Below are 15922 nucleotides of genomic sequence, written 5' to 3' on the forward strand. Positions count from 1 at the left end.
TCATTAGAAATGCAGGTAGTTATATTATCGAAGTGGTACATAAAATCATTATATGAAACTTGTGGAGGTTTGTATAAGACACCAATTATCACGTTTTTTGATGACGTTTGTCTCAATTCAATAAACAGTGATTCAATTGAGTTATTGGAATAGTTGAGATCCTGACGGATATTATACTGAATGTCATTCAGCACATAAATGGCAACGCCACCACCAATTTTATCAATTCTGTTATTGGTAATTAATTTATAACCAGGTAACGAAAACATAGTGGAATTGTCATCTTTCGTTCCCCTTGATGGATCAAGAGAATGATGACCATAGCCTCAACTCAACAGTTGGTAAGCGTATCGTTTGGTATCTTGAGCTAACAGTCTCCTGACGATGACTAGAGCAAGCTAGTCGAAACGTTGAGACCAATTCAGAACTGACTCCGCGGCAGTACAGTTATAACGATCCTATAAGCTAAAGTAGTAGTCCAGTCTAATTTCTATACCATCCGCCATGGTAATAGTTAAAAAGCAGGACAGTTCTTTTCAGAACTGATAAGTCTCCCGAACCTCCGATTATCTACTCCACGGCAGTAGAACAAGCAAGACAGTTCCCTAAGAACAACTGTACCTGGCAAGTAGATACACACATGGTGTTACCGCAAACCAAATATACATTGAGCTAACAAACTATGAACTGAGAGGAGTATTCGTACCGTTATTTTACTGTACCGTATAAGTTTTGAAAAGTGTGGCACACGGAATACACAGTTGTCACAATTTATTACTCACGGCGGCAGGGTGGAGGCTGAGAAATTTCTAATGCGTACTAAGAGTTACAAAATTGTTTGTCAGTTTAAATGTTGCAGCGGCAACCCCAGGGTGAGTGTGCGTGTTATTGGTCATACCCGAGTGATCGCGTTCAAAAGCTATAATGACCGGCTTTCAATTATTCCAGTACCTTACTTTCAAAATAAAGGACTTTCGGGCTTTGCTTTCTTAAAGAATGTATAGGCCTACTATATAATAGCTCGCAATGCTATACAATGCCCGCGTCGACTTTGGCACTGTTTAAACCACATGTAGGTGCCTATTTCTACTTCCATGCTTAAAGGAACACGTTGCCTTGGATCGGACGAGTTGGTCTATAAAAAGCATTTGTAACCGTTTGTTATAAAATGCATATGGTTGGAAAGATGTTTTAAAAGTAGAATATAATGATCCACACAAACTTGCCTCTAAATTACATGGTTTTCCTTTTACATTTGACTCCCATAAATGGCCAACCGTGTTAGTCGACGACATATTAATGTCTTAATATGGACAATGTTAAAAGTTGTACCCGATGGGCGGGCTCAAGGTAGCTCAAATGAAAGAATGTTTACTAAAATGTGCAAAGGTCATAAACAATGACAATGTCTAAAGTTGTACCTGATGAGCGGATGGCTCAAGGTAGCTGAAATGAAAGCATGTTTGAATAATTTGCAAATGTCTTAAAAATGACAATGTTTAAAGTTGTACCTGAAGAGCGGATGGCTCAAGGTTGCTGAAATGAAAGAATGTTTGAAACATTTGCAAATGTCTTAAAAATGACATTGTTTAAAGTTGTACCCGATGGGCGGGCTCAAGGTAGCTGAAATGAAAGCATGTTTGAATAATTTGCAAAGGTCTTAAAATGGACAATGTTTAAAGTTGTACCTGATGAGCGGATGGCTCAAGGTAGCTGAAATGAAAGAATGTTTGAATTTGCAAATGTCTTAAAATGGACAATGTTAAAAGTTGTACCTGATGAGCTCAAGGTAGCTGAAATTAATCATGTTTGAATAATTTGCAAAGGTCTTAAAATGGACAATGTTTAAAGATGTACCTGATGAGCGGATGGCTCAAGGTAGCTGAAATGAAAGCATGTTTGAATAATTTGCCAAGGTCTTAAAATGGACAATGTTTAAAGATATACCTGATGAGCGGATGTCTTAAGGTAGCTGAAATGAAAGCATGTTTGAATAATTTGCAAATGTCTTAAAATGGACAATGTTAAAAGTTGTACCTGATGAGCGGATGCTCAAGGTAGCTGAAATGAAAGAATGTTTGAATAATTTGCCAAGGTCTTAAAATGGACAATGTTTAAAGATGTACTTGATCAGCGGATGGCTCAAGGTTGCTGAAATGAAAGAATGTTTGAATAAATTGCAAAGGTCTTAAAATAGACAATGTTTAAAGTTGTACCTGATGAGCGGATGGCTCAAGGTTGCTGAAATGAAAGCATGTTTGAATAATTTGCAAATGTCTTAAAATTGACAATGTTTAAAGTTGTACCTGATGAGTGGATGGCTCAAGGTAGCTGAAATGAAAGAATGTTTGAATAATTTGCAAATGTCTTGAAAACGACATTGTTTAAAGATGTACCTGATGAGCGGATGGCTCAAGGTTGCTGAAATGAAAGCATGTTTGAATAATTTGCAAATGTCTTAAAATGGACAATGTTTAAAGTTGTACCTGAAGAGCGGATGGCTCAAGGTTGCTTAAATGAAAGCATGTTTTAATAAATTGCAAAGGTCTTAAAATGGACACTGTTTAAAGTTGTACCTGATCAGCGGATGGCTCAAGATACCTGAATTGAAAGAATGTTTGAATAATTTGCAAAGGTCTTAAAATGGACAATGTTTAAAGTTGTACTTGATCAGCGGATGGCTCAAGGTTGCTGAAATGAAAGCATGTTTGAATAATTTGCAAATGTCTTAAAATGAACAATGTTTAAAGTTGTACCTGATGAGCGGATGGCTCAAGGTTGCTGAAATGAAAGCATGTTTGAATAATTTGCAAATGTCTTAAAATGGACAATGTTTAAAGATGTACCTGATGAGCGGATGGCTCAAGGTTGCTGAAATGAAAGAATGTTTGAATAATTTGCAAATGTCTTAAAATGGACAATGTTTAAAGTTGTACCTGATGAGCAGATGGCTCAAGGTAGCTGAAATGAAAGAACGTTTGAATAATTTGCAAATGTCTTAAAATGGACAATGTTTAAAGTTGTACCTGAAGAGCGGATGGCTCAAGGTAGCTGAAATGAAAGCATGTTTGAATAATTTGCAAATGTCTTAAAATGGACAATGTTTAAAGTTGTACCTGAAGAGCGGATGGCTCAAGGTAGCTGAAATGAAAGCATGTTTGAATAATTTGCAAATGTCTTAAAATGGACAATGTTTAAAGTTGTACCTGAAGAGCGGATGGCTCAAGGTAGCTGAAATGAAAGAATGTTTGAAACAACTACACTGGCTCCCTATCTCTCAACGAATCATCTTCAAGCTGATGCTCATTGTCCACAAAGCTCTAAATGGCAAGGCTCCCCACTATATTTCTGAACTGCTTCAAGTTTACACTCCATCAAGGAATCTTCGATCAAGTTCCATGCTTCTCCTCATTGAACCCAAGTCTCGACACTCATGGTTAGACAGGTCTTTTTCTGTAGCCGCACCACGCATCTGGAACTCTCTACCACTTAATCGTCGATCTTGTCTTTGTACCGCAAAATTCAAGTCTCTTCTCAAAACTTATCTTATGTCACAGGTTTTCAATGACTAATTTTGTTGTGTCTGTTTTTCTTTGTGTTGTGTTTTTGTTTTGTTTTGTTTTGGTTTACTGCGCCTTGAACACCCAGCAGGGTGGATATGTGCGCATTACAAGTCTTATTATTATTATTATTATTATTATTATTATTATTATTATTATTATTATTATTATTATTATTATTATTATTATTATTATTATTATTATTATTATTATTATTATTATTATTATTATTATTATTATTATTATTATTATTATTATTATTATTATTATTATTATTATTATTATTATTATTATTATTATTATTATTATTATTATTATTATTATTATTATTATTATTATTATTATTATTATTATTATTATTATTATTATTATTATTATTATTATTGAATAATTTGCAAAGGTCTTAAAATGGACAATGTTTAAAGTTGTACCTGATGAGCGGATGGCTCAAGGTAGCTGAAATGAAAGAATGTTTGAATAATTTGCAAAGGTCTTAAAATGGACAATGTTTAAAGATGTGCCTGATGAGCGGATGGCTCAAGGTAGCTGAAATGAAAGCATGTTTGAATAATTTGCCAAGGTCTTAAAATGGACAATGTTTAAAGTTGTACCTGATGAGTGGATGGTTCAAGGTAGCTGAAATGAAAGCATGCTTGAATAATTTGCAAATGTCTTAAAATGGACAATGTTTAAAGTTGTACCTGATGAGCGGATGGCTCAAGGTTGCTGAAATGAAAGCATGTTTGAATAATTTGCAAATGTCTTAAAATGGACAATGTTTAAAGTTGTACCTGATGAGCGGATGGCTCAAGGTTGCTGAAATGAAAGAATGTTGGAATAATTTGCAAATGTCTTAAAATGGACAATGTTTAAAGTTGTACCTGATGAGCGGATGGCTCAAGGTTGCTGAAATGAAAGCATGTTTGAATAATTTGCCAAGGTCTTAAAATGGACAATGTTTAAAGATATACCTGATGAGCGGATGTCTCAAGGTAGCTGAAATGAAAGAATGTTTGAATAATTTGTAAATGTCTTAAATTGGACAATGTTTAAAGTTGTACTTGATCAGCGGATGGCTCAAGGTAGCTGAAATGAAAGCATGTTTGAACAATTTGCAAAGGTCTTAAAATGGACAATGTTGAAAGTTGTACCTGCTGAGCGGATGGCTCAAGGTAGCTGAAATGAAAGCATGTTTGAATAATTTGCAAATGTCTTAAAATGGACAATGTTTAAAGTTGTACCTGATGAGTGGATGGTTCAAGGTAGCTGAAATGAAAGAATGTTTGAATAATTTGTAAATGTCTTAAATTGGACAATGTTAAAAGATGTACCTAATGAGCAGATGGCTCAAGGTAGCTGAAATGAAAGAATGTTTGAATAATTTGCAAATGTCTTAAAATGGACAATGTTTAAAGATGTACCTGATGAGCTGATGGCTCAAGGTAGCTGAAATGAAAGCATGTTTGAATAATTTGCAAATGTCTTAAAATGGACAATGTTCAAAGTGGTAACTGATGAGCGGATGGCTCAAGGTTGCTGAAATGAAAGCATGTTTGAATAATTTGCAAATGTCTTAAAATGGACAATGTTTAAAGTTGTACCTGATGAGCGGATGGCTCAAGGTAGCTGAAATAAAAGCATGTTTGAATAATTTGCAAATGTCTTAAAAATGACATTGTTTACAGTTGTACCTGATGAGCGGATGGCTCAAGGTAGCTGAAGAAAGAATGTTTGAAAAATTTGCAAACGTCTTAAAATGGACAATGTTTAAAGTTACGTGAATATTCATGCTGCATAATTAATACATGTACATGTAGGTAGGTTCAGTGCATGGACGCTCGCTTACGCGCGCACAAACTTAGTAGTCATGGACATGTCCGCCCTGACGGTTTTGCATAGCCCCGGACACGATTGCATATGCAAAAGTGTCCGGAGCGGACAGTATTGCATAGCGGACATAATTGCATCTGACACCGGTCTCTTGATCCTTGCGGCTAGTACAGTACCAGAGACATTATGCCCGAGTCTTTCTTGGATTGAACATTGATTTTGCGCCATCAAAAATACACATTAAATTGACTGATTAAATACACACCCGAATTAACAAAAATGTTTGGTCATGATAACTTATAAAGTTAGCTGCACAAAGCCATTCCAGAGGGTCTATCATACACTCACACGATTGTCAATTTATTTTTGTCAAACCTTGGGCAGTGCCCTATTTCCAATAATATTATCACCATTGGTAATACAAGAAGTCGATTGATTAAAAATAAACTAAACCAGTCGATGATAAAATCCCTTGTTTATCACAACAGTTAGATTTTCATTGTTACACAATACTTCACATTCCTTTGTTAAAAGTTGTGTATTTTGCCACCCCATTCAAGACATTGGGCCTGGAAGTCATTACGTGTGTGTGTGTGCACGAGATAGCGTGGTGGAACCATAACGACAATGACGTAACATGTGACCCCCTAAGCTATTCAAAATAGTTCATTGATAATTGGTGCGTAAAGTTAGTGCAAGTTTTTTTTAAAACCACCTCACCAAACGGAACTTTTATACAGAAAATCATCGCAGGACGATGGATATTTGCAACAGAAATGGAACCAAGATGAACTGAAGACACGTGGATATTATAAGTGAAACGTAGAGAGGTGTTTTAACTCTCTGAAACTCAGAAAAACTGTGGAGTTGGCCACCAAAAATATGGAGCCCAACCACCACGTTGAAACGGGAGCCAACGGCTTGCGATGTACCGTGCAAAACACCGCACCGTCCCACACAAATTCGCACAGAAAATGTAAACTTTCGTCACTGCAAATGAGCCTGTTTTGGAAGATATTTGTCGTTTTGTTCGTGTATGGAGTTGTAGCAACTGGTGGAGTAGATGGTGAGTTATTGTAATGAGAGAAAATACAGCATTTTAATACGAATTTTAGTTGGAATAGTGTCATGTTTCGTAATGACAACAATAATATGCAATGCAATGGAATGTCAATGACATTGAACAAGGTACATGTATGTCATGTCAAATCAAATTGCAGTAAAAAGATTTAAAAGCATGGAGGCTCATAAAACCACTGTGCTTTGTTTTTTCTGTTTGTTTGTGTGGCTGAAGTTCTGGTCGATCTTTTACTGCAAAATAAATTGTCTTTTCATTCAGAGTAAAATTGTACTCAAAGTAATAGGCCCCCTAATTAATGTTGTTATTAATATTATTATTATTTATTTACAAAGTGCTAGATCATGCATGAATCAATTCATCTTAATCATTCATCATGTTCATACTTAAAACAACGGTGATTAATCTTAGGACTTGGGACGTGGAGTTAAGTTCCGTATCCAAAGGCGTAGGACGCATTAAACCCATCCTAAGTTAGGACGGGTTACTCGTCCTAACCTGAGGTAGGATTAATCCTCGCGTTTTGTGAAACCGGCTGCAGGTCACTTCATGCCTTGAACACTTTGTACTTCGGACTAGCTTAGGATTTCTGCCTCGTTTCGCGAGGGTCATGCCGCCACCAAAGTGTGAAAAGGTGAACTCAATGTGTTGGCATGACTGGGCCCCAATTCATAAGGGAGATAATCAGTGATTTGTCAGTGAAATACATAAACAAAAAAACAATGTTGATGACGAAAGACAAAATGAATGATAACAAATATTGCAATCAAGTTTTGTGTACACAGTTAAAAAAGAAAGCTTGTTTTTTTTAAGGACAAAACAGTACAGCCACGCACCAACATTTAAAATCTATGAAGGGTGGCATCAACAAGATTAAAGACAGTGGACACTATTGGGAATTGTCAAAGACCAGTCTTCTCGCTTAGTGTATCTTATCATATGCATAAAGTAAGAAACCTGTGAAAGTTTGAGCTCAATCGGTCGTCGAACTTGCGAGATAATAATGAAAGAAACACCACCATTGTCACACGGAGTTGTGTGCTTTCAGATGCTTGATTTCGAGACTTCAAATTCTTAATCTGAGGTCTCGAAATCAAATTCGTGGAAAATTACTTCTTTCTCGAAAACTACTCCACTTCAGAGGGAGCCGATTCTTACAATGTTGTATACCACCAACCTCTCTACTCGATACCAAGTAAGGTTTGATGCCAATAATTATTTTGAGTAATTACCAATAGTGTCCACTGCTTTTAACAAACAACTGTATAAATCTATTGAAACTTAGCTTTAAAAATCTGAACAAAACAAGAAGCCTCCAGAAAACAAATCAATTACACTCGTTTGGATTGACAAAAAAGGAAAAAGGGGACTTAAAATTACATTTGATTTGATGAAAAAGAGAGCAATATTACAAAGGTAAGATTCTACTGACAAAAAACCAGTAGACTGACGCAGCTATGGAATTTACGAAGTGACTTGTCTGAGGGTACAAAGTTACTCGACTGACGGTACCAAATGATCATTATTGGCAAGGTAAAAGTGACCAACTTTGTTAGGTACAAAGTGACCCAAAGGTTCAAATTGTCTGACAGTCCAACCGGACACGGGTCAACTCGTCATACCCAAGTCAACTTGTACTAAAAAAATGAGTACCTTAGTCATATTGGTTTTAAACTCGGTATATATACCCGAGTCAACTCGCACCCAACTGTACTGTCTACATATCAATTAGTTAAACTGATTGATATGTCTGAGTAGATGTTGATTATGTATTGATCATAAATGTTTTAAACAATGTTGCATGGTCTGTAGGCTTTAGAATTTTGTTTAATTACAATTTGTTGTTTATTACTTTTGTCTGTTTTCTTCTGCCTAGGTGTGTGTGACTGTAACAGTGCTGACTGCACAGCAGGATGTAATGCAGGGAGCTACTGGGATCCCAATGCCACTGCCTGCATACAGTGCTCTGCTGGATACTAGTAAGTTTGCAGATAGTTTGCTTAGTGTGGAATTTGCGCTAAGCGCTGAAAAACCTTTTTAGAGGAAAACAAATTCCAACACATTAGAAGAGTTTGCGGTAACACCATGTAATAACTATCTCTAAATGAGTTGGGGTGGTTCTGAAAAGAACAGTTGGATTAACTCGACGTTTCGATCAGTATGCTCTGATCGTTTTAAGACGTTCTAAACTCATAAATAACCTAGCCTTCCTTAAACGTTGCCGAGAACCACCCCCAACTCATTTAGAGATAGTTATTACATGGTGTTACCGCAAACTCTTCTATCTTATTTCCACCATGCAAAGTTTCAAATCCTACTTAAATTCCAACACAATTCAAAAATTCAATCTGACAGGCTCGATTGCTGTTTTTTACCCACAATGGTGTTTCACTGCCTTTTGACACATTGGATCAACAGTATTAGGCCTTGGCCCAATTTCAAAGAGCTGAGCAAAAAGTAGCTTAGAAGCACAATGAAATTATGCTAACCAGAATTCGGTCAAGCCAAACTACCATGTCACATGCAATCTGTGGCTGGTATCCTATTCATCTGCTAAGCAGAAATTTGTTTAAAAGCAATATTATTTTGTGTAGCTCTAAGAAATTGGGCTCACGAAGATGCCACGTAGTGTACAAGCAGTTGTATTTTGATGTCTTATTAGGGTGGGCATTAAGCTTTTTAGTCTTGTCTTTAATTTTGTAGCTCAACAAAATAGGCATTTAATGTTGCACTGATCTTGTCCTTGGTGCCCATTCAAAACTTTCCCATAGAATTTAAAGGGACACGTTGCCTTGGATTGGGCAAGTTGTGTGAAGCATTATATCTTTCTAGTGATGCATAAAACGGTTTCAAACACTTGTCATAGACCAACTCGCCCGCTCCAAGGCAATGTGTCCCTTTAATACTGATCTTCCAATGGGAAAAACTCTGTTGAATGGCCTTGCCCTCTTAATCAGATAAAACTTGACTGAAGAAGTCCCAGACTTGTTGAAGATAAAATGACTCGAGGATAAAAGGTTCCAGTCCTACATTGCAGCTTAAAATTGTGGAGGAAAGTGGAACCTTAGGCACTTTCACGTACTCGAGCCCCTTGTTGACTTCCTGCTTAAGGATCGGTTTGTAGTGGATGCTGTTTTTAGGCTTGCACTAATCTAATCTATTGGACTGCTCAAGTCCGTAAATGTAATATGCTGTGAACAATTTAAACCCACTTGGACACTATTGGTAATTGTCAAAGACTAGTTAGTCTCCAAAGTTGGTCAGGGGTCGAAATTGCCACTAGCCCGCTAGCCCGGGACTACCAGATTTACAGCCGGGCTACTCATTTTTCCAGTTTGATAGCCCGACGGGCTAGTGGAAAAATAATGCAAAAATCATCATCACAAACAATAAAGAACTATGTTATTGGTGTATTGTAAAGTTTGAGCCGTGACGCGAGACATAATGTGTCTTTCGGGCTACCAAAATCTAATCAGGGCTACTAAAAATTATTGGTCACTAGCCCTGCTGACTACCATGGAAATACACTTAATTTCGACCCCTGTTGGTGTATCTCAACAAACATTTTTTAAATGCATAAAATAACAAAGTCTGTGAAAATTTGAGCTCAATCGGACATCGAAGTTGCGAGATAATAATGAAAAAAAAAAACATAAAGTTGTGTGCTTTCACATGCTTGATTTTGAGACCTCAAATTCTAAATCTGAGGTCTCTAAATCAAATTCGTGGAAAATTGCTTCTTTCTCTAAAACTACATTCATACTTCAGAGGGAGCTGTTTCTCACAATGTTTTATACTATCAACCTCTCCCCATTACTCGTTACCACAAAAGGTTTTATGCTTAGAATTATTTTGAGTAATTACCAAAGTGTCCACTGCCTAGCAGAGCGAAATGCTATGCAAAATGTCAGTTGCTACTCAAAAATCATTGCTACTCAATATTAGCAATCACTGTGCAGTGAAATATTGTGCATGCAAAATTGCTGGATGAAATCGTTCCCTGTAATGTAAAAATAATTTCATTGGGCTGTTCTTTCAAGAGTCGCAAGTGGTAGACACTGAAGCAGTTATGATATTTTGCTTTAAAGGCAGGGCCGCAGTGGACACCATTGGTAATTGTAAAAAACTAGCCTTCACAGTTGGTGTATCTCAACATATGCATAAAATAACAAACCTGTGAAAATTTGAGCTCAATCGGTCATCGAACTTGCGAGATAATAATGAAAGAAAAAAACACCCCTGTCAAACGAGGTTGTGTGCGTTTAGATAGTTGATTTCGAGACCTCAAGTTCTAAATCTGAGGTCTCGAAATCAAATTTGTCGAAATTTACTTCTTTCTCGAAAACTATGGCACTTCAGAGGGAGCCGTTTCTCACAATGTTTTAACCATCAACCTCTCCCCATGACTCGTCACCAATAATTAAGAAAGGTTTTATGCTAACAGTTATTTTGAGTAATTACCAATAGTGTCCACTGCCTTTAACCAAAGAAAGAAGTTTGGATGACCCCAGACTCAATTATTGAGGCGTTTCTTTCTGACGCTGATGTCACATTTGACTCTCATTCATAAGGTCACTGAGACTCACCAAATAACCTTATTGTAGCCTCAACATCAAGTAGGAATTTGGTGAGAGCACAGCAACACCTCCTAAAAAAAAAAACCCCAAAACAAACAAACACACACAAAGCAGAAATGAGATTCAGTACGACACTGTACGAAATATTTAAATCTTTGTAATATTATAGGTGCATAATAATATCAGTGCTCTTTTACATTGTCAAATGAAATTACTTTCCGGCCGAACTAAGTACCTATTATGAGTGGATTGAGGCATTTTGAAAAAAAAACAAAGAACGAACAAAACCACGAAATTCAAGACTTCAGAGTTTGCTCAATGTTATGCTCTTAAATCTCTATGAACACTTTGAAGGGCATTCATGTAGGCCTACATCTTTTATCGTGAAAAATCTAATGAGTGATGAGAAATAAACCACAATGGAAACAATTTGTATAATTATGTTTGGTTCAAATCGAGAAAGAAAATGTTCCAGTGCTCTATCAACTGATATAGTCCTATGTTATCAGTTTCCCTATTTTGTTGATCTTTGTGAGTGGTTTATGGCAGACCGTAATATTCAGGCCTAAGATTATTCATCTCTGAGAGGGCAAGGTCGTTTTTATTTTTGAAAAGGGCACACCATTGGAAAATCACAAAGGAAAAACTTTTGATGGGGCACCAAGGCCAAGACTAGGGGAACAGAGACCATTGCCTTCATGTTATTGCAGACCTTAATATTTGTATTGAAAGGGCCTCCATTTTGCTAGCTTCATACAGTCAACTCTCCTCATGATAAAAGGGCATTGTTATTAAAATGTTATGCCCATACTATTTTAACTACAAGGGTGCCAGGGTGTCTTTGAACACCCTGTTTTAAATTTGGACACCCTGTTTTGTCTGTCATTTACATCAAAATGAATGTACTGTAAGTGAACAATTTGTACACCCAGTTTTTATGTTTCAAGCAAATGTGGCTACTCCCTTAGCAAATCCTTACTAAAACATTGGCTAAACTTGTCTTATCTGTCATTTAGGGCTACATTGTACATTGGAAACAAATGTATTGTAGTAAAAAAAGTGGACACCTAGTTTTTATGTTTCCAGCAGATTGGAGCTCCCTTTTACCAGATCCTGGCAAAAACCTCGGTTATGTTTGCGTTGCCAGTACTCAACGCGCACGCGTTCCAAATCCTGGCTAAAACCTATTGGTTAGTTTGTCTGTCATATACATGCAAATATGTATTGCAAGTGAACAATTTTGTCACATAGTTTTTATGTTTCCAGCAAATTAGAACTCCCTTTTTACTAAATCCTGGCAAAAACCTTGGTTAAAATTCAAAGTACACAGGAGCACGAATTGCTCCAATTTGATTACAGACATTCATTCATGGAGCTCCATAAGTTAATGAACACTTCATCACCCCATGACAGAATTACACATTAAGCCGGATCTAACCGGCCTGCCATCAAAATGAAATCTCTTATCTATCCAACAAGCCCAACCCTCACTTGAGCTGTTACCAAGCAACCAACTCAAACCAAAGTTGTGTTCAAACAGTCCCCATGGTTTCCGATCAACATGTAATTGAGACATGGCAGACCGTGACAATGTCCTGGGTGGAGGCCTTTGTGTTAGGTCAGCAGACCAGGTCCTTGTGTTGGAGAAACAAAATTACTAAGCCCTTGTGACTGTGCTACTGTGGGTTTGCCGGATTAAATGCGGAAGACCAACCAACAATGCAAATGAACACAGTTCAATGAGTCCAAAGATTTCTTCTTTGGTTAGACACATGATCATTGATGGCAACTCAAGCAGAGTTATTTTGCAAGATCAATTGGTTATATTTAGGCCATTTCAGGGAATTTCCCTGTCAAAGAAATTGTACTTTATATTACAACAAATAAAATTGACAGAAAAAACCCATAGGACAATTGGCAACTGGCATTAAACATCAAAAGCTTCTCTGTTAATAGCAACCACACAAAAAACCTTCTTTAGGTAAACAAACAGTCAGCGTATCCTACTGCAATGGCAGAAATGAAGGCTGATCCATCAAATTTAAGTACCTACATGTAACTTCACTCCCTCTTTACAAAAGTAGGAGCTCAGCAGATTATGGAAAAAACAGGCTTTTAGTTCCAGACAAGCGTCTAGAAGAAACGCATTCAACCTTTTGATTTTTCATGAGGTTTTTGTTAGTAATGTAAACATTGCAATGTTAGTCAGGACTACAAAAAAGACATTGTAGGTTGCACATTCCAAACATTTGTGTCCTTTCACCTGAAGTGTAATTTGTAAATTTTCACATACAAGCTTAAATAAATAAAGGGACACCTGCTAAATTGCTATCATGTGAAAATGGCTTTACATGTAGGTTTACATGTTGTGTGTTTGTTGTCAAAAGGCAACATGTTCCAGGCAAGCACCAAGACGGAAAAACTATCTGGGTTTCAGTTTGGGCTTAATTCTCATGGGATGAATAATTGCATACTGTCAAATTCCTTTTGAATGTATTGCTGTTGGTTGCCTGTTTAGTTTCGTGTATTTTCGTGTATATGGGGACTAGACACAACCAGGGTTCTCCTAGCATTTCAAAAACAGGCCGCCTCTCATAGGTGCAGGCTTGTTGGGGACAGAGCTCTGCTGGCCCCCACGACATCATTGGGGCGATTCCCGTGATTTGCGTGCTGATTTTTCACAAAAATCATCAATAGAAAATCATTAAGAATGCTTTAAAAGATTGCACTCTGGGGTTTTTAAAACCATGAAAGACACCAAGCAGAAACCATTCTGAGGACTAAGTTTCAGTTCATCCTGCTTCTGGCAAAACCTCCAAAATTTAGGTCCAGAATTCCCCATAGTTTTGGAAAATCCTGAATAGAAGGCTGTCTGCTGTCTGTTTAGCCTATTTTTTTTTTAATTCAGAGTGTCTGGTTGCCTCCACATTACATGTAGATGCCTGCAAATAATGCCTTCATGTACTATGTATTAATGTAACATGGCTCAAGATTTGTTTCAAAGTTTTAAACCTCAAAAACAAAACCTCAAGCCCACCCATGGCTTACAGTTACAACCCTAGAAACAAAATCCTGTCTGTCAGTTGTGTAAACTTATCGCCCCATGCATGACTTGTTGATCATGAATAGTTTGTTTACTCACTATGCAATACAATGTGTGCATCCAAAAGCATGTTTGCACAGTATACCAGGATTTACTAGAGGGTTGGACTCCCTAGGTTAGTGATTTTTTAACTGATCCTGAATATTTAAATTTAATTATTAACTGTCATTAAATTTACAATGTTTGATGTAGTTTTATTAAATTTGTAAATGTTTGATGCAGTTTTATTAAACTTGTATTAGGCATTTAAAAAATGCTATTCAATTGTAGAGCAATTAAGCCAGGTCCTTGCTCTATGACTATGGTCTGCCTGGAGAAACAAATTGCTGTTTGTAGAAAGAAAGCACTCTAGCTCTTCCATATTAAACACACTTGGTGTATTTCAACATATATGCACAAAATAACAAAAACCTGTGAAAATTTGAGCTCAATTGGTCGTCGAAGTTGTGAGATAATAATGAAAGAAAAAACACCCTTGTCACACGAAGTTGTGTGCTTTTAGATGGTTGATTTCGAGACCTTAAATTCTCTGAGGTCTCTATTAAATCAAATTCGTGGAAAATTACTTCTTTCTCGAAAACTATGTCACTTCAGAGGGAGCCGTTTCGCGAAATGTTTTATACTATCAACCTCTCCCCATTACTCGTCACCAAGTAAGGTTTTATGCTAATAATTATTTTGTATCCTATCAAAGTTGCAAGAGAATATTGAATGAAAAAACACTCTTGTTGCATTACTTTGTGTGCTTTCATATTCAAAAGGCTTTAGCTGCAAAGTCTTATAAATATATTAGTGAGAAACTACCTCTTTCTCAAAAAATATACATACTCAGAGGAAGTTATTCTCACAATGTTTTATACTATCAATAAGTTGTGTTACCAAGCAAGTTTTTATGCTAAAGATTATTTTGAGTAATTACCAATAGTGTACAGTGCCTTTAACAGTTTTAATTTAAATCCTTTGTTTTTTATCATCAACAGTTGTCCAGGTGGAAACAGTGGAAGGGTTCCCTGTGGAGGAGGAACGTTCAACGGTGACCCTGGAGAAAGTAGCTCAACAGCATGTCAGGTAATCCAGAACTACTAATAATAATAAAATAACCCGTTTTTATATAGCGCTTTTCACACCCGGAGGGCGTCCCAATGCGCTTCACATTATTACCCCTGGTCACTGGGCCTTAAACCACTCCTTATGAACTCCTTAGAACTACTAATGATGTCATTAAAAAAGAAATGCTATCGTCTCCATCTCTTTAAGTTTTGAATAAAGGCTTAATGTTTGTGAGAGATGATGGCTTATAATGTCACAGATTTTGGAAGTCTTTAAATGCCATTTAAGTAATTGACAGTGTTTTTATATGGGTTACTTTGTTAATAATGACACTCCTGCTCAACAAAATGTCAAATTTGGTGGAGCTTGTTGGATGACCAGAGAGAAATTTGTTTATGTTTATATCCAAAGACGTAACCAAATGATTGGTTGTTAACCACATTGTTTTAATAGCAGTACCTGCTCCTAAAAACATAGGATTCGAACTGCCTCTAGCTACTGGGCAATCTTGGTGGTCTAGTTGGTATGACACTGCTCTAGAGTAGCAAAGGTCGTGGGTTCGAATCCCACCCAAGTACAAATCCCTGTGATTTTTTTCACAGGACTCGGGAAAGTACTGAGTATACAGTGCTACACACATTGGTGTATATGGGTAAAAACCAAAAATTAACCATTTAGTTGTTTAGGTTTTATGAGACCCTTACCAAGAGTGGTTTTTATGTGG

The 15922-nt window shown here is 36.8% G+C and overlaps 1 protein-coding gene and 1 non-coding gene across 2 annotated transcripts in view; both read left to right on the plus strand.

Moving 5' to 3' along the window:
• The first annotated feature begins 6084 nt into the window (after positions 1-6084).
• The window catches only part of LOC139951478 (uncharacterized), a 46370-nt gene continuing 36532 nt past the window's right edge, over positions 6085-15922 (plus strand). The window contains exons 1-3 of the mRNA XM_071950390.1: positions 6085-6456; positions 8345-8447; positions 15129-15216. Of these exons, the coding sequence (XP_071806491.1) occupies positions 6273-6456; positions 8345-8447; positions 15129-15216 (375 nt within the window). The 5' untranslated portion in view covers positions 6085-6272. The remainder of the gene's footprint in view (positions 6457-8344; positions 8448-15128; positions 15217-15922) is intronic.
• On the plus strand, positions 15704-15777 carry Trnas-aga (transfer RNA serine (anticodon AGA)). The gene has a single exon. It is a non-coding gene; the product is annotated as a tRNA-Ser (tRNA).

This window comes from Asterias amurensis, chromosome 19 (genome assembly GCF_032118995.1).
Source record: "Asterias amurensis chromosome 19, ASM3211899v1".
In the NCBI taxonomy this organism is placed as follows: domain Eukaryota; kingdom Metazoa; phylum Echinodermata; class Asteroidea; order Forcipulatida; family Asteriidae; genus Asterias; species Asterias amurensis.